The 21,441-nt window shown below is 39.2% G+C and overlaps 1 protein-coding gene across 3 annotated transcripts in view; it reads right to left on the bottom strand.

Moving 5' to 3' along the window:
- Window positions 1-21,441, bottom strand: part of UNC79 (unc-79 homolog, NALCN channel complex subunit) — a 210,180-nt gene that overhangs the window by 72,976 nt on the left and 115,763 nt on the right. For 2 of the 3 annotated variants that reach the window (XM_045571940.1, XM_045571942.1), the window contains exons 23-30: window positions 19,647-19,804; window positions 15,963-16,144; window positions 13,789-13,990; window positions 12,974-13,153; window positions 11,506-11,571; window positions 3,747-4,033; window positions 760-942; window positions 20-182 (exon numbers count right to left, since the gene is read on the bottom strand). In XM_045571940.1, the coding sequence (XP_045427896.1) occupies window positions 20-182; window positions 760-942; window positions 3,747-4,033; window positions 11,506-11,571; window positions 12,974-13,153; window positions 13,789-13,990; window positions 15,963-16,144; window positions 19,647-19,804 (1,421 nt within the window). The remainder of the gene's footprint in view (window positions 1-19; window positions 183-759; window positions 943-3,746; window positions 4,034-11,505; window positions 11,572-12,973; window positions 13,154-13,788; window positions 13,991-15,962; window positions 16,145-19,646; window positions 19,805-21,441) is intronic. The other variant, XM_045571941.1, reaches the window with a different exon arrangement.

Here is a 21,441-nt window from a genome sequence, read left to right as displayed (position 1 = left end):
ACTGAGAGGCGTGAAGTACCTTTTTCTTTCTCGCTGTATCTGCTGATGGTGCTGTTGTCACTGTACAGCGGTCCTGCCGTGGCATGGGGCTTGCAGCTATGATACTGCGCATTGAGCGTATTGACTGTTATGTGAATCAGGTGCAGCAGGACCTTGCTGATGTCACATTCCCGGTATGGATACTGCACAACAAAACAAAGGGAGAAATAGGTAAATGGTTATTGTGAAGGGTAAGTTTCCACATGATCTTGATAGATATTTTCCCTGGCATTTCTTTGGGGTGAAAAGAAAAATACAGATAGGCAAAAACATAAATCCTTATCATGCAAGCCCTTAATCCCTGACGCTTGCACCAAACCACAGATGGTGATGCATGCCAGCTCGCAGTTACAAATCCTTTCAACAGAATTATTTGCCATAAACATTTGGTCTATGAGTACAATTTTAAATGTTTTCCTTGTTTTCTGACATAACAATTAATCTATAGATAAAATAGGAGATTCTAATCAGAAATAGAGGTGATTGATCCAAGCCCTACAATTCATTTTTTTTATTTTAAACATTTTCAAGAGAAGACACTGACATGGCCTCCATTTCTAGTTTCATTCTGATAGCTCTTTGCTTCTCAGCACTAACTGCACATGACAATTCTTCCTCTTAAGGTGAAATGATGGTCCTACAACATTTTCAACACTGGTCTCTTAAGTGTTCGCCTCACTAAGAGAATCATTGCACCAAAAAACAATGACAGCAATTCACCTTGTACAGGATGACAAGCAAGGCCTTCAACCACATCTGCCGGATGTGAGGTTTTAGGGACCAGAGGGAACAACGTGGTGGCTGTTGGAAATAATGCCGGAGTTGAGGACAAGAGCAGTATTTGAGCACCTGAACCACCAAGGGGAGAAGGTGTTTTCCCAAATTAATGTTATAGTCCATAACCTGAAATAGGAAAGAAATTAATAACTGAAGGAAAACTATAAAGAACACTTACAAGCTTAAAAGGAAACATTTGATCTATCGAAACACAGGCAAAATACTTAACAGGCATTTCACAAAATATTAATAGTAATGGCCAATACGCATCAAAGAGGAAAGTCCAACCTCACAGGAAATTTTTTTAAAACCTTGTATGTTAAAAATAGTTTTAATCTACTTAATTATCTAATAATCTATTTGATTTATCTATTAAAATAAATTTTATCTATTAAAATGTCCTATTAAGCTGTTAAGCGGAATAAAACTTAGAATCAATCAAAACACCTGGTATGGGAAATCTTGTGGAGAAATGGACATTCTCAGACACAGCATATTACCTTTCTGGAAACAGTATATTACTCAATACAACCTTTCAAGAGAGTAAGTTAACAACATGTATTCAGAAGTAAAAAAAGCACATAGCCTCTAACACAACAATTAAATATATCCTCAGGAAATAATCAGACAAGTGTTCTAAGATGTGTGCATGAATAATAGTCAGCATTATAGCCACCCCAAGCTGGAAACAAACCTACATATCCAACATTATGGGACTAGTTGATAAAAGATTGTTTTTATGACAGCAAACTACTATGTAACCATTAATAAGGTATGATACAAATTTATTTACATTATATGAATTCTGTAATATATTTTACATTTAGAAAGGTTACACCTACAGCCCTGGCCAGTGTGGCTCAGTTGGTTGAGCATCTTGTTATGCACTGGGAGGTCACCGGTTCAATTCCGGGTGAGGGCACGATTAATGTGGGCAGGATTCCCAGTAAGGGGGGCATGCAAGAGGCAGCCGATTGATGTTTCTCTCTCACATTAATGTTTTTCTCTCTCTCTCCCTCCCTTTTCTTCTTCTCTCTCTAAAGTCAATAAAAACATATTTTTAAAAGGAAACACATACATATATCAATATGTATAACATGATTTTATCATTATTAAAAATGTGCATATATATTGCTGAAACTGGTTTGGCTCAGTGGATAGAGCGTCGGCCTGCGGACTGAAAGGTCCCGGGTTCGATTCCAGTCAAGGGCATGTACCTTAATTGCGGGCACATCCCCAGTAGGGGGTGTGCAAGAGGCAGCTGATCGATGATTCTCTCTCATTGATGTTTCTAACTCTCTATCCCTCTCTCTTCCTCTATGTAAAAAATCAATAAAATATACGTATTTTAAAAAATGTGCATATATATATATATATATATGTATACATATGTATGAATGTATATGATACACACATGCATATGTGTGTGTGAATTTAAAAATAAAGTAAATTTTAAAACTATTAGTTATTTGTCATGGGCTTTTTTGAGATTTGTATTTTACCTTATTGATTCTATTTCCAAAATGAATATGCATAACATGGATTTAGAAAGGGAAAAGCAGGGGAGTGAAGGAAGGAGGTAGGGAGGAAAGAGAGGGACAGCTTGGTGTCTGAAATGGTGCACTCACTCTTCAACCCAGACAGCCGAGTGTTAGTGGTGGTCCATCAAATTATCAGCACCAGCAAGAGAAAACTATGTACATCCTGCTCCCACTTTGCTTCTCTGCGTTCATCACTTTACAGTCTATTTGAGCTCATTAATCACAGCTACCATCCCTGTGCTCCTAGCATGAGACAGGCACTGAGCAAGGTGCTCTGCAATATGCTGTCTCTAATCTTTCCAAAAGAAGTCTGTTACCCGTGAGCAAACAAGCAGAAGATGCCTGAGGTCACAGAGTTAATGAAAACGGCAGAGCTGAAATTCATGTCCATTAGTCCCCAGGTCCTGAGCCCTTTGCAGACTGTGCAGCCATTCTGGAGAGTCATATTTGGAGCACTGGTCAAATGAGGCACACAAGATACCCACAATCCCTTCATTCTGCTTTTGGAGAATATCTCAAAGGAATTCCCACATCAGTGGGTAAGGTGCATGTACAAGGATGTCCATCGCTGAGCTGTTTGGGGTAGGAAGGAGTTGGGAGCAATAGGAATGTCCATCACCGGGGGAATGGGTAGTTAAAGCATGGCAGATATACACTGTGGCATACGGTACAGCAGTTGGAAGTAGCAAACATGGAATAGCAATGACGGTGATGTGACAGGAAGTAAGTTGAACCCTCCACTTAAAGCCAAAAAGTAAAAGGATTTTTTAAAAAGAAAAAGAAGTATGGTGATTACAAGAGGGAAAGGGAATTGGGGGAGGTATAAGAAGGTAAAGGAGGGAGAATGGTGATGGAAGGAGACTTGACATGGGGTGGTGATCACACAGTACAATTATACAGATGATGTGTTATAGGATTGTACACCTGAAGCCTATGTAATTTTGTTAATTAATGTCACCCCAATAAATTCGATCATTTTCAAAGGAAAAGAAAAAAAATCACCCACACAAAAAAAAAATCCCACACTGCCTTATTGTTCACTGGGTAGAGTTTCAGGTTAGAATGATGGAACAGCTCTAGAGATGGATAGTGGTGGTGGGTACATAACTAAGTGAGTGCACTTAATGACACAGAACTATACACTTACAACTGATTGAAATGGTAAATTTATGTTACACGTATTTTATGTCACCCCCCCCAAAAAATCCCAAACTCCCCTTATGGCATCAGGTGGCTGAATCTTACTCATCTGTCTATTCCCCTCACAGACCCTAAGAAAGTAACTTGTACAAGCTTTTACATTCAACTCATGTTGGCTACATGGATTAAATTACTTGTTTTTACTGCAAGTCCAAGGTCATGACTTCTGAAAGCTGTTGCTACACTTACTTGGGCAATTCCTGCAATAAACGCATTAAAGCATGTCGACAGGCGCATTTTTTGAGGTGCAATCATAAAGCAGCCTTCCTGCTGGTCATAGCCGAGCAAGACGTACAGGTGCCGCTTGACGGTGTTGAAGGCCTTTGCGCTGCTGATGTCTGACTCTGCGCTGCTCTCGTCCTTGGCCATGAACTTCATGAGCACGGTAATCAGCTGGTGGACTGTCTGGTGGTCGATCCCAGCATCTTCTGGGAGCAGGTCCTTGATGGTGTTGTCATTCTCAGGGGACTGTTGTCCTGTCGGTACAAGAAGGGGCTTCGGTGGGTGGCTCCTCCACACGTAGCTTTACACTAAAACCTCCCCGAATGTATAAAGCACCATTCTTCTGCCATTAAGCATTTTTCTTTTGTGGAAAAACTTAAAGGCACAGGATGGCCTACTAAGCAAAGCATTAGTCCAAGGGTAGAAATTTGTATGTCCATCTACAACCAAGTAATTGGGGGACAATAAAGAAATTTGAAATAAAAATGGGCATTACAAAGCTAGCTTCTCCTCAAACAGTAAGACAAACACCTAAATGAATTGCACTTAGGGGCAACGTTTTATCCTCGGTGATAAAGAGAAGTTTCCCTTTCAGCTTTGTAAAATTAGCATGTAAGAATCACCAGTAATAATAATAATAATAATAATAATAATAATATTCTAAAACCCACTGAGCACAAAGACATCCACTGGGTTATTTTGTTTAAATTATTATCTTGATTCAGTTATGTTCATAAATCAGCTGGTGGGGGGAAAAGTTTTTCAAATCCTGAGATATTAGCAATGTGTAATCTCTCAATAATATCGTAAAAATTATAAATAGCAAATAATAAGCCCTGCTGAATGTAATGAGAAACATACAGGGAGGGCCACAGACAAAAAGAAAGAAGCATGAACTTTTTTTTAAAAGGGAGGATAGAGGGAAGGAAAGGAAAAAGAAAAGCCACATGAAGATGAGCTGAAAGTTAGCATGGAAAGAAGAGACAAAAACAAACACCTTTGCCTTTGACTTGTTTTTAACCCTACAGAGAATTATAATGAGCAGCTCCCTGACATTGACCTTGTCTGTTATATTTCAAAGTCAGAAATTAGACCCTGTCTCCTTTGTTTTTCTGCCTCTTCTGATCTGGTTTCGTTTAGGACTTTGGGGGAAGGAAGAGTGAGATTTGCTTTCCTATGTTTCTATTTGGGGGGCTGTTCTTGTCCTTCCTTTCACAAGTTGCATCAGAATTTTAAACTGGAAACCATGTTCACCTGGTGGGTTAGGTAGGCACACCAGCTGTCTCACCTCGCACCCTGCAAGGAACAGTTCTGCTGAATGATGACAGGCTTTGGTTACAAATCATTATAAACCAAAGCTTGACCATGTTTATTTTACGATGATATGAAGGAAATAACAAACAAACAAACAAAAAATTAGGTGATTTATACCCATTAACTTAACCAATTTGGCAAAGTCTCAGTCTTCCAGGACACAGCCAAGAGAAGTAAGATTGGTGGGACATTCCTGGGGGCTGTGGGAATCAGCTGCCTCAAGCCCAAACCCTTTTCTCCTTAGCAGGGCCAGGAAAGTCATGTCAAGTGCAGATATAACTAGGTTAGCACTACATATAAGGTAACAACTTGGTTGTCTAGTTTTCTCCCAGGTGATCAGAAGAATGCTGGTCTGTTCAAAAGTGACACACTGAGCAGGGATAGGTTACAATATATGAAGAGGCAGAGAAATCGTGTAAGTCAAAGAGCCTCTAACATAGGGGAAAGCATCAGACAAACTTCAATATGACCCTCGGACATTGACATGTTCTAACTCATAGTCTGTCCATGAAGGGGAAAAACATGTGCAATGTACTGTAGAGAATTTTTCCAAAAATTATTCAAATAAAACCAAAGAATTGCTTTATGATGGTGTTTCACGTGAAGAGTGAATAATAAGTTTTCAATTGTTAATATTATCATTATTTACTAACCATGCATGAGCCATCATTAAAAAAAATCATCCCTTTTCACCAAGAGCCCAAAAATGTAAAGCATCACTGTATATTGTAACTAAATGTTTGAATAGAAGATCAAACCAAAAGCAATACCCATGTAAATCCCCATAAAGTGAAATAGAAAAAGTTTAGAAAACTATTTTTTCAACATTGAAAAACATTTCATCTTGTTTTTGTTCCTCCACACACACCCCAGAGTATTGCTTTCCAACAAGAAGAAGGTTATTGCTCTGGGCGAGCTTGGGCCAAGACTCTGACAAGTGTGAAAATCTAGGTTCCCTGCAGGATTCAATGTTATTATAGCAGCGAGTGGTGGCTGTTACAATATAGCTTCATTCCCCGATTCCTGTTAGCTCCAGGGGCAAGATTTCAGACACCACAAATCACTCAGTCCTGCTCAGCCACCTCCACGTCCAGAGTGGCTGGTCTCCAAAGTCCCAAAGTTGAAAGTGGAACTCAGGAGGGCTGGAGAAGGAGGTGCACTTTTGTTTTATAACCCTGAGAATCTAGAGACCTCAATACAAAAGAAAGGAGAGTCCAAACAAAGCCCAACAAGGACATGGGCTCCTCATTTCATTCTATCCCAGTTCAGGTCTAGAAAATAAACCATCAGACTTCACCTTTAAATATGTCAAAATTCTTCTCACTGCGAAAGGGCATTCGTTTTATTTACATTGCTGACACTGTTACAGATAAAGTACGTATCCTTAACTTTTCCTGTCAGATCTCATTTTTCTAATGAACAAGCATCATTTCACAAATGCCCTATCCTCATATTAAATTCATCTTCGTTGATCTTCTGTACTTTAAGTTGGCTGCTTCTACTTTGCTTTTTCTGAATAGCTAGAAATGAATGCTCCTTAACAAACCACTATATTTACTGAAAAATGGACTAGCTAATGGGACCTATTGCATGAAGTGGGGGGGAAACCCTCTCTTCATTCCAATAATTACCCCTCTGGCTGTGGGCTTTGCAAGACTGTGCTCTTTCCTTACAATACCGTAGGCTTGTGATTGGTACACTCTTCATTAAGAAAAGTTACCTCAATCAAATCCATAAGAAAAATGAGCTTAGAAAAGTTGACATTTTCTTTATTGTTTAAGACATTTAATTATCTAAAAGGTTACAAAATTTCCATTTTAAAATTAAATGTCTACAATATTGTCTCTAAGGTGTGACCATTAAAAACACTTTGAAATTCTGTTCCATAAAATTCCTGTATCTGGTGTTTTTAAAAAAAAAAAAAAAAATATATATATATATATATATATATATATATATATATATATATACATATATAGTATATATTTTTTGTTGCTTTTTTTATAAAGAGGAAGGGAGAGGGACAGAGAGTTAGAAACATCGATGAGAGAGAAATATGGAGCAGCTGCCTCCTGCATGCCTCATACTGGGGATGTGCCCTTAATGGAAATCGAACCTGGGACCCTTGAATCCGCAGGCCGATGCTCTATCCACTGAGCCAAACCAGCTAGGGCTCCTTTATCTGTTTTAACTATAGAGATTTAATGTGTTAAGAGATTTGATCATTTCTGTAAAGAAAATGGTAGGCATCTTTATAATCACAAGGCAGAGAGAGAGATCCTACCGTAACCTGAACATAGACTAGGCCCTCGCAATCTGTCCACAGAGTGGTACAACCAATGGAAACTCTGTAGTACACTTTTATTTATTCAAACAATTTTGAGTCAGCCAGGATGCTTAACATTTGGGGTAGATGGAGGAATAGGAGATAAGTTTGGAAAAGCAGCTTTTCCAGATTTATCTCCTATTCCTCCATCTACCCCAAATGTTAAGCATCCTTACAACATGAGCTCCTCACAGATCTCAGAACGTCACTAACATTTCCCCTTCTTTGTCTTTGCTCACGTTCTCTTTTCACCTTATAGAGTGGTCCTCCACTCCATCCCCAATGTAACCCTCTGGAGCTGATCCCCAGAGGCCATTCTTATTACCTGTGCCCACCTTTCTCTCAGTAACTGGATGTGGTCCCTAAACTCTGTCAATGTCCAAGGACAAGAAAGGAGGGAAGAGGGGATGTTGGAAGGGAAGAATGAACAGAGTTTCCTGTAGCATTTCTTAACTCTCCTGACAAATAGCTATTATGCCAGGCAGAACTTTTTATTCATTCACTTGACTTATTTCCCCTATAAGAACTAGAGTGCTATGCTTCATCCATTGAAGTGCTATGCTTCCTCCATTTTTTTAACCTCCATAGAATATGGGGCAGTGTCTGACTTATACTAGATGCTTATTATTCATAAATGTCCACATATACTGAATTCAAATAAATATTTCAGATCTTGTCTTCTCTACAGGAGAAAAAACTGATGAGGTCTTCAAACAGCAAGGAAGTGGCTAGGGAACCTTCCTCTGTGTAAGTCAACTCCCAGCCACCGCTGTCAAACCAATGTGACAAGCAGAGGAAGAAAGGACCCCTTCCACGAGCTTACTCTGCGTTCGGTCGAGAGAAGCCAAGGATTACACCCTATAGATGATGTTGTATTATTTCAGTAGTTCTAGCCACACTGCCTCACTGGTCTCCCTAGCTCATTAATTTAACTTACAGCTTCATTTACAGCAGTTCTGTTGTGTGTGCACATGGCCACAGAGGCTGTAAAGTTGAGGCTGGTAACTAGCTCTGCATCCTCATATGCTCCCCATCCCTGCCTTTGCCGCTTCCTTCCCCACATCCTATCACTTGGGAAACTGTCATTTCTCAAAACCATCAATTCAAACAAGGGCATTCCTACAAAAAAACCGTACTCTTTGATTTATTGGATAGAAATGATCAATAGGTATTTTGACGATAATGAAGATTTGAATTATAAATCATCTTTCTAGGGGAAAAAAAAAAAAGCCCAAAAGAAAAGCAATTTGGAAGTCCAGGCTGGAACCTAAGAGGGAGGCAGGAAGGGTCAATACAAATTTCACCGATGTTACCAAGCATTGGGTGCCTAGCATTGGGTACCTTCTCTTACTGATACAAATTCAGACCAAGGGATCTCAGGATTTCTCAACGGGCTTGCATTAGGATAGCTCTAGACCAATCTGTAGGTTCTAACAGGAAAGATCCTCTGGTCTGATGCTCATGGCTTACTGGATGCTCACTGTAGCAGACCTGAATGCCCAACTCAGCTCCATAACTAGATTGGTGTGCCCATGCCATCCTAAGGGGTAGGAATATCCTAAAAACAATTCCTCAGGAATTGTGGTGGAAGGAAAGCAAGTAAAGTATCTTGGACTCAAGTATCAGTTCTATCCCTAATTAGTTAGTTATACGTGATCTTCAGCAAACCATCTAAGCAGAATTCCTTAATTCTTCAGGACCTGTATTTCTGTCCATATGTAAAGTGAAAAAAAATAATACTCTACATATATCCTTAATTGTAAAATCGAAATTAGATGATGTGTATAAAAACACTCTTCATAGAGAGAAGCACGAAACATATATGAAATATTATTATTATTTACCTACTACTGTTCAATTAGTCAATCCAGGAGATGAGGGATAAGACATAGTGAAACCCCATGTGATTACATGGATTATTGTTCAGTATTATACATCACGTTCACTTAATATTCAACAGATGTTCTGAATTATCAAAGACGAAGAATTCCTGGTTCTCACAGCATTAGTCAAAATACACTTTATATCTAATTAGGATTAAATCAATTTCAGATTAGCAGGAGAACGTGTATTTTTCATCAATTGAGATTAAAGGTGTAGAGCTCCCACTAGCATTTACCACACATGCCTTGCAAGAGAGATCAAGACATCTGGGCTTGTGACCCAGATCTGTTTGTTACCAACAAACCTGTGGCACTTGCTCTTCTCTGGAAACCTCAGTTTCCTCTTCTGTAAAAGGAAACTATTAACCTACTTCTAATATTTCATTTATAGCATTCTATGAATTTTCTATGTTTGCACAAGGCCTTTGATTTGCCTCATAAATGTCATGGGAGAATGCAGCTCTTCACTAGCATTACAGAGTATACATTATATACAAGTGTATTTCCATTGCAAATTTGCTGTGCATGCTCATATCAGAGAACCATAAATTATAAATTCCAGTGACAAAAAATTCAGCCTTTACTTCAGGCTCAATCAATACAAGGTCTTGCACAGAGGAGTGCATTATCTGTACCGAACAAATATATATTCAATAGCAAGTTCTTTAGTTTCCATTTAATTTTTATCTTAAACCATCCTGTAGTCTTCTGACTGTCCTGGTATGTCTTTGCTTCCAGTGTTAAGTGATAATAATACAAAACTGAAAAACTAGTTTGAAATCGCCTTATAAGCAATTTATAAGTTTTCAAATCTAAAGTTTTGCTTTATGGTGGTATCATGTAAATGATATTTATGTTTAATATGAACAATGCTTTTATTTGCCCCTTTTCCATCTTGTCACATTTGATGGGACAATTGGATGACTGAAACTTTTCTTCACTTTAAGAAACGTATATATACATTTTCCCAAAGAGATGTGAGAGGTTGGATTGTTATAATGGGTGATAATAACTACAGACTAGCTTTTCAACTCAGCCTTATGACAAAAAGAAAAGTTGGGGTCAAATCAAGATAGTTTGTGAAACTGTGTAAGACCCATCTCAAAAAGACCTAACTGAAGGGAAGCTGGGTGGATTTCACATTTGCAGTGAACTCAGAATAAGAAGTTCTTATTTCATCTTCCTTCCATCTCAGCACAGTTGAGGCACAAGTGATGTATTGTACAAAATAAGGTAGAGAGATTCTGCCAAGTATTTGCTATCCCTTTTTTCTCATCGATTTTAAAGGAGAACATACACTCTGGCCGCCATCTACCATCTGCAATCATAATCTTATGCTCCTCTCCCATCCCTCATCGCCTCTCTTTCTAGAGTCATTTTTATAACACATGACAAACACACAGTCTTCAAAGTCTCTCTACTTGAAATTTTCCTTCTGAGACTATTCTGAAAAGTTCGCCTTAAAACTATTCTTAGAAAAACATTAATAGGAAAACAAAATCTTTGTTAGCATGGTACATAGATGGCAGTTACCAAGCTTGTTTCTGACAAATAAGCAGGTACTCAGAACCTTCTCAGTTTTCCTAACAAGTTATGGGATTATTTGTGTGAATAACATTCAGTCTGTAATAGTCTTGCCAGTGTCCCTTCAACCCTTAGGATAGTTCAGGAACATCAGATGACAGTTGCCCTGTGCCAAGCTGGATATAATCCCATGATGCGCCAAACAACGGAAACTCTTTCTCTGAGAGACAGAAAAGCATGTAGAGCTGCAATGAATCAGGAATGACTAAGGGGATGAGTGAATGACGGTGGCTCAAATGTACAACCTTTTAAAATGCGAATGAAATGCATGTTTTTTCCTATAGCAGATATACATGAACATACCATTTCTATGGGTAAATACACATACAAATATAAGTACTAGGTATGGCTCTAGTCATATGGGCTCTCTGGGGAACTCAGTGTGTACTCAGGTAACAAGATGCTTTTTTCTGGACCCAAAGTTAGCAGCAGCAAAAGCCACCTGCTAATACAAAAGAAACTGTTATGTCAGGGGCCCAATGCTTGAGCTTCTGGGTAAGCCCCTTGGAGCTTGCCAAACCTAACTACGTCACTGTGGTCCAGTTAGAGACACCACACTCTCTGCCTGTCCACCTGCGAGAGACAGTTGCACACAGCCCTTCCAGTCAGAAGTACCCACCTGGCATCTGTTCGGGTGTCCCACCGAGAGCTGGAGCAGACTGCTCTTGCCTGGTCAACCTCACAGCTTAAAAATCAACAACAACTCTATTTAAATAAGCATTAAAAACAACTTGAGCCTAGAAAATATACTTAGTGCTAACTGCATTGGGTAGTAGGGGCAAGTTTAGTTTTCCTATTTGTAATTAGCATCGCATAGTAGATGTCTACATCACAAAAGTTTTGTGGTTTCATTTGAATCTCAAGGACATTCTGCAATGTTACTTTAATTCTTAATCTTCAGAATTGTCACGTGAATCAATGAACAAGAAATAACAGTAAGTAAAACTGTATACCCCAAACTTATCAGTTCTATTCTAAAGGAGCTGGGACATTCTTACAGAAACTGTAATCTAGTTGATTGAGGGATTGGATTTTAGGATCTGATTAGGTGTCACGTGGGGCCTCACATTAGGACAGCATATTCTGAAATGGGCACCTGTTATTATCTTTGCTCTCTGAACACCTATATTATTGATTGCTTACAGGGCTTTTATTGATTCTTCCAAAGTTCAAAACACTACATGACCTTAGCTTGTCGAGAAATAAAGGGAATTGCAATAAATAAAATAAAATCATAGTCATGATTTAAAATGGTCATGTTACAATAAAGCTGCCTTCTAATAAATGCCAATGAAAAAGCAAACTTCAGCTTCTAACAGGATAAGAAGAAATATATTTTATGGTGTTCTTTTATTAACTTCACAGCAGTTAAAAATTAAATCATTTAATAAATGTTACAAGTTAGCAATGTATTTAAACATATCCATTCACTAATGTGATGATTTAGTTATGAATTTTTAATTATTAATTATGAGCTATTGCTAATCATTAGAGTCCATCTAGTGAGTTCGTAATTTAAGGAAAATTTTGTTCTCTTTAAAAGTGCAATATAAAGAAAGATCTTTAGAGAACAAGTACATATGGTCTTTTTTTAAGTTGGCAATGAAGCTTGTTTAAGTTGGGCAAAAACTCAACTTCTCGGCCTAATTTGTCTTTGCAAAAGCAACCATTATTATTAGCTTGTCTGGAAGCCTGTTTGGCTGCCTCTACCATGCAGTCATTAAATGACCATGTCAAAGTCTTTTCAGGAATCTCTTATCCAGGCTGGTGCAAACTTCACATTTGAGTACTTAGGAGCAAATGCTTCTTTCATGCCAAGCACCAATGGGTTTGCTGCCTTCCACATTCCAAAACAATCTACCGAACAATCTACTGTTAGATGAAGGCCTTGCTTCGCCCAAAAACTGAAAAAAGCCACCCAGGGCACTAACACTCCTGGGGGGACCCTATAGGGAATCTGAAGGCCAAACCTGATGGCCAAGCTGTTGGCTAAATTCGCTCCTCTCTATGCACATTCAGCAGGACAAGCCGGCCTCCGAAAGACATTCAACAGGTTTGTAAAGGAAGGATGAAAGAAGATACTCAACGGATTTTGGAGGTCAGGGTCTCAGGGAGGGAGAGCGCCCTCTTGGACTCTGCGGGCCCTTTCACGCTGTCCCTCAGGGAACGCACACTCTTCTGGCGGTTCCTCGCAAAGCGAGCCCTCTTGATCTTCCACAGTGCTGTGTCGCTGAGGTTGGTGACGTTGGTCCTTACAGCAGTGATAGCTTTGCAAAAGGAATCAGAGGTTATCATTTTCCTTAACTCCTATGTTATGCAACTAGCTTAAAACCATCCATCTGTGTGTATTTTTCAGTATTACAAACCATCTTTCATGGAAATATGACTCATTCATCTTTCTCTCTTCAGGATAGCTTACATTAAAAATCATGACTATTGCCTATCATGACTATCGTATAATTAAGATTAAATTATCTGATTTTGTTATCGCTGGATAACTAGTTGACTAACCAAAGCCTTTTCCCCATCTAGTCAGACTGTAGGTACCTGATTCAGAAGTCTGAGAGAGTGAATTTTGCAAGGTGCAAATTTCTCTTACAAACCTGCTCACAAACATTACAATCACGATGATTGAATAGCATTTAAGGAACACAACATTCACAAATGTTTTTCACAAGTCCCCCAAGGAACTAGAACATTTGGGATTTCAGAATGCCAGAAAATAGGTAATCTGAGGATTACTACAGTAGGTAGTCAACAAACATTTGATAGATGGAGTACACAAAGTCAAAGCAGCCTCCATAATGGGAAGCCGAACTACACTCATAGTATCTTCCCCTTATCTAGCAAGCACAAGCATAGGAACCTCGACTCTATGCAGCAAGTTCTTCCTTTTGCTTACTTGTAGGAAAAGGAAATTCTTTGTTACAATCCAAATGCAGCTGGGCCTCCAAAGAAAGTGTCTCAAATCTGTTGACAAAGAACTCCCAGCTCAGAGCAGGAATATCTTGCTTGAGAAAATGCAAGAGCAAAAGCTTGCTCAATATTGTGGGTCGATCTTTAACCACAGTGTCAAACTGGAAGTCAAGACAAAGACACAGGCCCTGGGGAAAGGGAGGAGGAAAGCAAAGTCAGGTGTAAACATCGAAGTTGCTTTAAATTAAATACACTAAGCAAGTCCGTGGAACAAGGCAGACTCCTCAATCTATATTTATAATGTAGAATGAGCCAGTTGAAATCTTCCTTACTGCAAATTTTGATAGAAAAAAATACAAAAGAGAAGCTTCTCCTAATTGTAGAACAGACCTTAAATGTTGACTTAGAAATCTGAACTAAATGTATGTGAACTTTTTTACCCCAATATCCTCAAACCAATGTTTCTTTTCTTAATGTCTGTCATTTCTATAAGAGAAGTGTATTTCCAAAGGTATATTTTAGAATACACAAAAAGGTTGACTTTAAATTTCCTTTCAATGTTAAATTCTAAAACTTGGAATTAAATTTTCTAAAAGAAATTCAGATTTTAGAATTCTTTTAATGATTCTAAAAGAAAATAAGTCATCTTCTTGGAATGTGAGTGAAACATAGGGTTTTTAAAAAATCAAAGATGTAATGGATTGAGCATCTGTTTCTCCAGTAGATAAGTCTACAGTTCCCTTTTTCAAAAAACTGCAATTCATCCTATTAATTCATTCAACTCTCACCTAATAAGTGCCTCCTGTGTTCCAGGCCCTGAGCAGCGGTAAGACATACAACCACCAACGTCTTATTAAGACCAACAGAGAAGGACTATCCCGAACACAAATGGAAGTTTTCACAAGGAAGGGTGTGCGCCCACAGACAGCACAACCACAGAATACTTTAGGTCCTGTCCCACTGCCCTTTCTCCTTAGTCTTTTTCACAAGTACCCTCCCACTGATTGGGGGGCAGTGTACACACACACAGAGAGTTAAGAATATGACTTTATTATGAGTCAGACCTGAGTCTTTTCTACCACTTACTAGCCGTGTGACTCTGAAATTACTTAACCTTTATGACCCTCAGCTTCTCTATCTGTAAAATGGGAACATTCTAAAGGTTATTGTGGGGATTAACTGAAATAATGCAGGATTGGATACTTTAAATACACTGCCCTGAAAACTCAGTGGCTATCTAGTAAATGTTAGCTCTTGCCATTATTAACTTTAATAATAATGAAATTATAATACGTCAGGTGGCAATGGGGAAAAAACAGAAGATCAGGACTTTGAAGGTTCTAGTTTTGGTTCTCCCAAAATTCACTCTGTGTCTTTTCATAAGTGACATTATCTCTCTGAAACTTGGTTTCTTCAACTATAAAATGCATGTGCCAGCCTGGCAGTGTGGTTCAATGGTTGAGCATCAACCTATGAACCAGGAGGTCACAGTTGGATTCCCAATCAGCGCACATGCCTGGGTTATGGGCTTGATCCCCAGTAGTGGGTGTGCAAGAGGCAGTTGATTGCTTCTCTCTTTCATTGATGTTTCCATCTCTCTCTCTCTCTCTCTCTCTCTCTTCCCCTTTCTTCTGAAATCAATAAAAATATATTTTAAAAATAAATAAATTTTTAAAAACACAGGCACCAAATAAGATAAATATACAACTCTCTCCAGGTCATATATTTCCTGTTACTTTGGCTTTAATTTGTAGCATTTCATTTTGGTAGCATATTTACCTTCTGGCTTTATAATTTACCTGATTTCTCTTAGAAGCTAGCCCCTACTAAAAGGACTTTTAGCCCAGAAACCAGTGGAATGGTATAAATACGCTTAATTTAATAACCTGCCACAAAAAAGTTACACAATAATTCTATCTGTCAGAAGTGATTCAGCACATAGACAAAGACTGAAAAAAAAAGTATCAACAAATAAAAATAAAAAGTCTGTTAATTCAATGTGATTCTGGGATGTTTTTCCCAACTTAAAAATTTCCACAATTATTGAATATTATCATCATCCTCCTCAGTACTTGTGTGTATGTGACACATAACTCAGGGTTTAGTGGCACAGAGCAGAGAGCCATCTGCAGAGCAGTCACACACACTGAGGGACAGCACCTGCAGCGCCGGCCTCTTTATGGTGTCCAGCAGGAGCCCGGCCCTGGTAGCCACCGCTGGGTTGACGTCCTCCACGGCCGCCAGGAAGCAGCAGAAAGCATGTGCCAGCGAGTACTTCAGCAGGTGGTTTTTGGTCACGGAGTGAATATCCAGAAATCTACAAATGACAGCCACCTTTTCCACTGAAAGGTAAAAGGCAGAGGACAAAAAAATGACATTTGTTTAGGTAGTCTGAACCCACTGAGATAAGGGTACTCTGGGCCCCCATACACTGGTTTTAAACACCAAAAGGAACGTCTACTGCTTCCTTTTCAGTGATCCGTGCAGCACAGACCACCTTTACTCAGTGCAGTATTTTTGTCAGGCAGCCTTTAGTTCTGGGTTGTCTCTCTCTCTCTCTCCCTCTCTCTCTCTCTCTCTCTCTCTCTCTCTCTCTCTCTCTCTCTCTCTCTCTCTCTCTTTTTTTTTTTTTAAATGGTCTTTCCCATTGTTTAACTTCCAGCTATATTTCAAACCTTTCAAAACGCCTCCGTGTTCATTTATTTGTCCATCCCATAAAAGTTCCACAGACAGCACAGGAAGGTGGGAGGTACCCGCCAATCCTGGCTCTATTCTCTGGACACTCTATTCCACTCTTAGCATGTCATGATGTGAAGTGACAACCAACCTTCCCGGAGCTGTACAGCATACACCTTCCCTAAAATAGATGCACCCTACTTGATAGATTTCTAATTATTCTTCAAATCTATGTTAAATGATTCCAGCCACTCTTAAAACAGAGCTTGATAAAAATAATAATAATAATAATAATAATAATAATAATAAATAAAAGCCATAGAAGATAGTGAAGCAATATATTAATAGTTCCATGGAAATAGAGATGGTTCAGTATTTTGCTTAAGCTATTCCAGCAGCCTAGAATATTCTTTCTATTCTTCTCTGCTGCCATGCTTAAAAGAACCTGCTGTTTAAATTCTACATGTTCTGTGAAGTCCACTCTGACTTCCTAGAGTAGTCTTTCCATCTCCTGAACTCCCGCAAAAATACTATTCATTGCCCTAGCTGGTTTGGCTCAGTAGATAGAGCATCTGTGGAGTGAAGGGTCCTGGGTTCTATACCAGTCAAGGGCACATGCCTAGGTTGTGGGCTTGATCCCCAGTAGGGGATGTGCAGGAGGCAGCTGATCAATGATTCCCACTCATCATTGATGTTTCTATCTCTCTCCCCTCTCACTTCCTCTCTGAAATGAATAAAAAAATTTTTTTTTCAAATACTATTCATTTAGATATGGCGTTTTTATGTTCATATTTAGCTATATGGCATATCTTCTTTTGTGATCTTGAATTATATTTATACTTTTACAGTTTCTTAATCTTTTACATGTTTGTATTTGGTCCCATCAATTAAATTGGGAGCTTCTGAGAGCAGGAGTTTGCCCTTATACTCTTTAATTATTCAATAAATCCACTAATTCACTTATTTTAAAGACATCATCCTCGGTACTTGTTGGGGAGATGGAAGTAAATGAAAAAATGAACTGTCAGGGTCTGAGTTGTTGTGACTCCCCCACCCCACAAATTTACACATGAAGCCCTAACCCCCAATGTGATGGCATTTGGAGTTGGAACCTTGGGAGGTCATCAGGTTTAGATGAGGTCATGAGGGTGGGGCCCCCATGATGGGATTTGTGTCCTTATAAAAATCAAAAGGAAAACTAGACACAGGAAGAAGGTGGTCATCTACAAGCCAGGAAGAGCCCTCCCCAAGGAACTGCATTGGCTGGCACCTTGATTTTGGACTCCCAGCCCCCAGAACTGTGAGACATAAACTCTCTTGTTTAAGCCACCCAGTCTGTGGTATTTTGTCATGGCAACCCAAGCAGGCTAACATGTGAATCCTTCACAGGTCTTGACTTCAAAGTCAAGTCGGCTAAAAGAGATAAACAGGTACAACTATTGTAGAAACAAAATGTAATATAAAAATCTGTCAATGCTGTTCGTGATGTATAAATAAAATGCTATGGGAGCTTGGAGAATTAAAAACAACTTTCCACCAAAACTGGTTTGGCTCAGTGGATAGAGTGTCAGCCTGCAGACTGAAGGGTCCCGGGTTCGATTCCCGTCAAGGGCATGTATATTGGTTGTGGGCACATCCCCAGTGGGGGGTGTGCAGGAGGCAGCTGGTTGATGTCTCATCGATGTTTCTAGCATTCTCTTTCTCCTTTCCTCTCTGTGAAAAATCAAATATACTTTTTTAAAAACTTTCCATCAAGGGAACAGAGAAATGGAACTCAACGGGGGCATTTGAAGGCATTTCGAACTGAGATGGCATTTGAATGGGATCTAGAAGGGAAGAGGGTTTCAGATTGAGAACAGAGAATGGCCAAGATATAGGTGAGGGGCAGTAGGTAGCAATGAGGAAAGTACAAAGGCAGGTGAAGAAAGATGGGTGAGAAATGAGGCTACACACAGGAGCAGTCAGACCATTGGAGGTTTTGAATGTCCGTTTAAGGAGTCTGAATTTTATTCTCTAGACATTGTAAACCTATTAAAATGTTTTGAATAGAAAAGCAACATAATCAGAGCTGTGAATTTTTTTATTTTTGCTTTTGTTACCATTGAAGTGGATTAGCACAAATTTCAACACATCAAGAGGCCATCAAGAGTGCTGATGTTGCTAAGGGTGTGAAAGTGCTCAGAAAACAATGAGCACAGGCAACTGAAGAGACAGAAAAAATGTTGATTGGGATAAACAAAGACAGCCAGTAACAGCATTTGGGAGACAATGGCATGTGAAAAAGAGGAGACCGCCTGAAAGACACCCCTGAACGGAGCACTGAAAGTGATTCATTTAAGACTAGCAGGGGGTGGTCCAAAAATGCTCAGAAAAGAAGTGTTTATTTATAGATTAAACAGTATATTTGACATGTACTGTATATTAAAAAAAGGTTAAAACAGGGAGTTCTTTGGGGGTCTGGATCAGATTAATTCAATTTAGATGATTTCTAATGGGGAAAATAGGATTTGGTTTTCAAACAAACTGCTGTTCGAACAACCTTCTGGAGCTAATTAAGTTCAGGGACCTAGGTTCCACTGTAATCAGTGTTTTTAACAAACACTCCCAGTTACACTGATGCAAGTAACCCAAGGTTGATGACATGATTGACCATTTAAGCCAGGACCCACTTGAAAGTAAACATTGTGCCGGTTTTGCTCAGTGGATAGAGCATCAGCCTGCGGACTGAAAGGTCCCAGATTCTATTCTGGTCAAGGGCATGTACCTTGGTTGCGGGCACATCCCCAGGGGATGTGCAAGAGGCAGCTGGATCCATGTTTCTGTCTCATTGATGTTTCTCTCTATCCCTCTCTCTTCCTCTCTGTAAAAAAATCAACAAAATATATTTTTTTAAAAAGAAAGTAAACATTGTACAATTATTAAGTACCTAGAGCATAAACTCAGACTACCCTAGGCAAACTAGACAGGGTCACCCTCCCTAAGGACCACCCTGCAAAATATTACTGTTGATAAAGCTCAGCTAAGTAGACACAACGAAGAACATCGGCAAGCAGGACAATGCCCTATAAAAAGAGGGGTGGGAAATGGAAGGCCAGAAAGAGATCTCCTAACTGGACATCTGGTTTGTAATGGGATCTGGAGAGAATTGTGAAGCTAACACAGAGGTACCTGCTTCAAACCTCATCTTCCAGTCTTTGCTGTTGAAGTTGCCGTTTATGATTGTCCAGAAGATGTCAGCACCATGAGGAAGGGATAGCGCATGGAGCAGGAGAGGAACCGCCAGTGACGACAACTGGGAGAAGTCGGATTTGATGACTCTCCACAGGCTGCAAACCAAGAAGCAAAGCGGTCACAGTTATGATAACCTTTTTAGAAAGAATTGATAAGAAACATAGTTAACCAGTAGGTGGTCGAAATGCTTTCGGTGAAATTATATTCATCCACAAGCCTATGATCCTCTGATCAACTTTTCCTATGCTCTGTTCTGTTCATGTCTTTTTAAAGGAATTACTTTCATGAAATAACATAGAAAAACACCACTTTATATTACATTTTAATGTAAAAATAATTTAATTGCATATTTTAAATCCAAGTAATAAATGAATAATGGCTGTTAAAAATTATACAAAATTGATATTAACTATGTTAAGATGGTGAAGTGATAGTGATTTAAATTTCTTTTTCTTATACTGAACATCTGGGGAGTTGTGTTGGTTTTGCTTGCCCAGCAGCCTTTTCCTCATATTATTCTAGCAAGGAGCAACTCTTTTTCAATTAAGAACAGCCTCTTCAGCTGGCAGAGGTGTCATTCAAGCCCCATGAACCCTCCCCTTTTCCTATTGTCAGAGTGAACATAAAACCCATACTGATCAAAGTACTTCAATGCCGAAAATCGAGTGATTAGTCAAGGAATGGACATATGATGTAATTATGGGAATGTCAGAATTCTTTTCCAGGTACTGATATGGACTCTGGGACAAGAAAGATATCTCTCCTTCTCATGGGAACAGCCCACTGAGAAGCAGCCAATACAGGTGGAATGAGGCTAAGTGATGGGGAAAAAGGGAGACAGGAAGAAAGGGAAAAAGAGAGAGGAGACAAAAAGAGAAAAAAAGGAGAGAGAGAGCGAGAGAGAAATCCCTAGTAACATCTTGTGAGTACTAGCCCTGTCTACAACCAGACCATTACTGGTCAAAAATGTACCTTAGCAAGTTTAGCTAAGTTCCTATCAATTTCTACCAGAATAATTCTGAAGGTCTATTTTTACTAATCCTATATAATAAAAGCATAGTCTGCAAATTGTCCCCCTCGACCAGGAGTTCAACCAGGGGGTGGGGTCGGCCAGGAAAAGGTAGGGAGGCCCCGGCCAGCAGCTGCTAGGGACCCTACCAGTGCAAGAATGTCATGCACTGGGCCTCTAATAATATGTACCGTATTTTTCGGACCATAAGACGCACTTTTTTCCCCCCAGAAGTGGGGGGGAAAAGTCCCTGCGTCTTATGGTCCAAATATAGCCTAAACATATACTTTAAAAAAAAGTTTTTTTACTTGCCCGGCTCTGTGTGGTCTCTGTGTGCTTGCCTGGCTCTAAAATGGTTCTAAATGCTGCTGTTTACTTTACAGGGTTGATTATATGTGTTTATGACTGTGATGTTGGTTTTAATGCACATAAAATATTTTAGGACACTATTTGTTTCAGAATCTTTTTTTCTTCATTTCCCTTCTCTAAAAACTGGTGCGTCTTACGGTCCGGTGTGTCTTATGGTCCGAAAAATACGGTAAGTGGTTTCAAATCTTTTATTCATTTATTTAAAGTATGTCTTTTGTTTGTTTTGTTGTTTTATTTTGTTGTCTTTTTAGCTCCAGAGTTAATCCAGAATTGAAACTATTTGTGACTTTAAAAAACTCGTACCCCTAAAAGATGGGAGGAGTGGCACAGTATCTCCAATTTATGGAGAATATA

This window comes from Pipistrellus kuhlii, unplaced genomic scaffold (genome assembly GCF_014108245.1).
Source record: "Pipistrellus kuhlii isolate mPipKuh1 unplaced genomic scaffold, mPipKuh1.p scaffold_m20_p_41, whole genome shotgun sequence".
Taxonomy (NCBI): domain Eukaryota; kingdom Metazoa; phylum Chordata; class Mammalia; order Chiroptera; family Vespertilionidae; genus Pipistrellus; species Pipistrellus kuhlii.
Note: the sequence above shows the minus strand (reverse complement) of the source record. Positions and strands in the feature narration are given on the sequence as shown.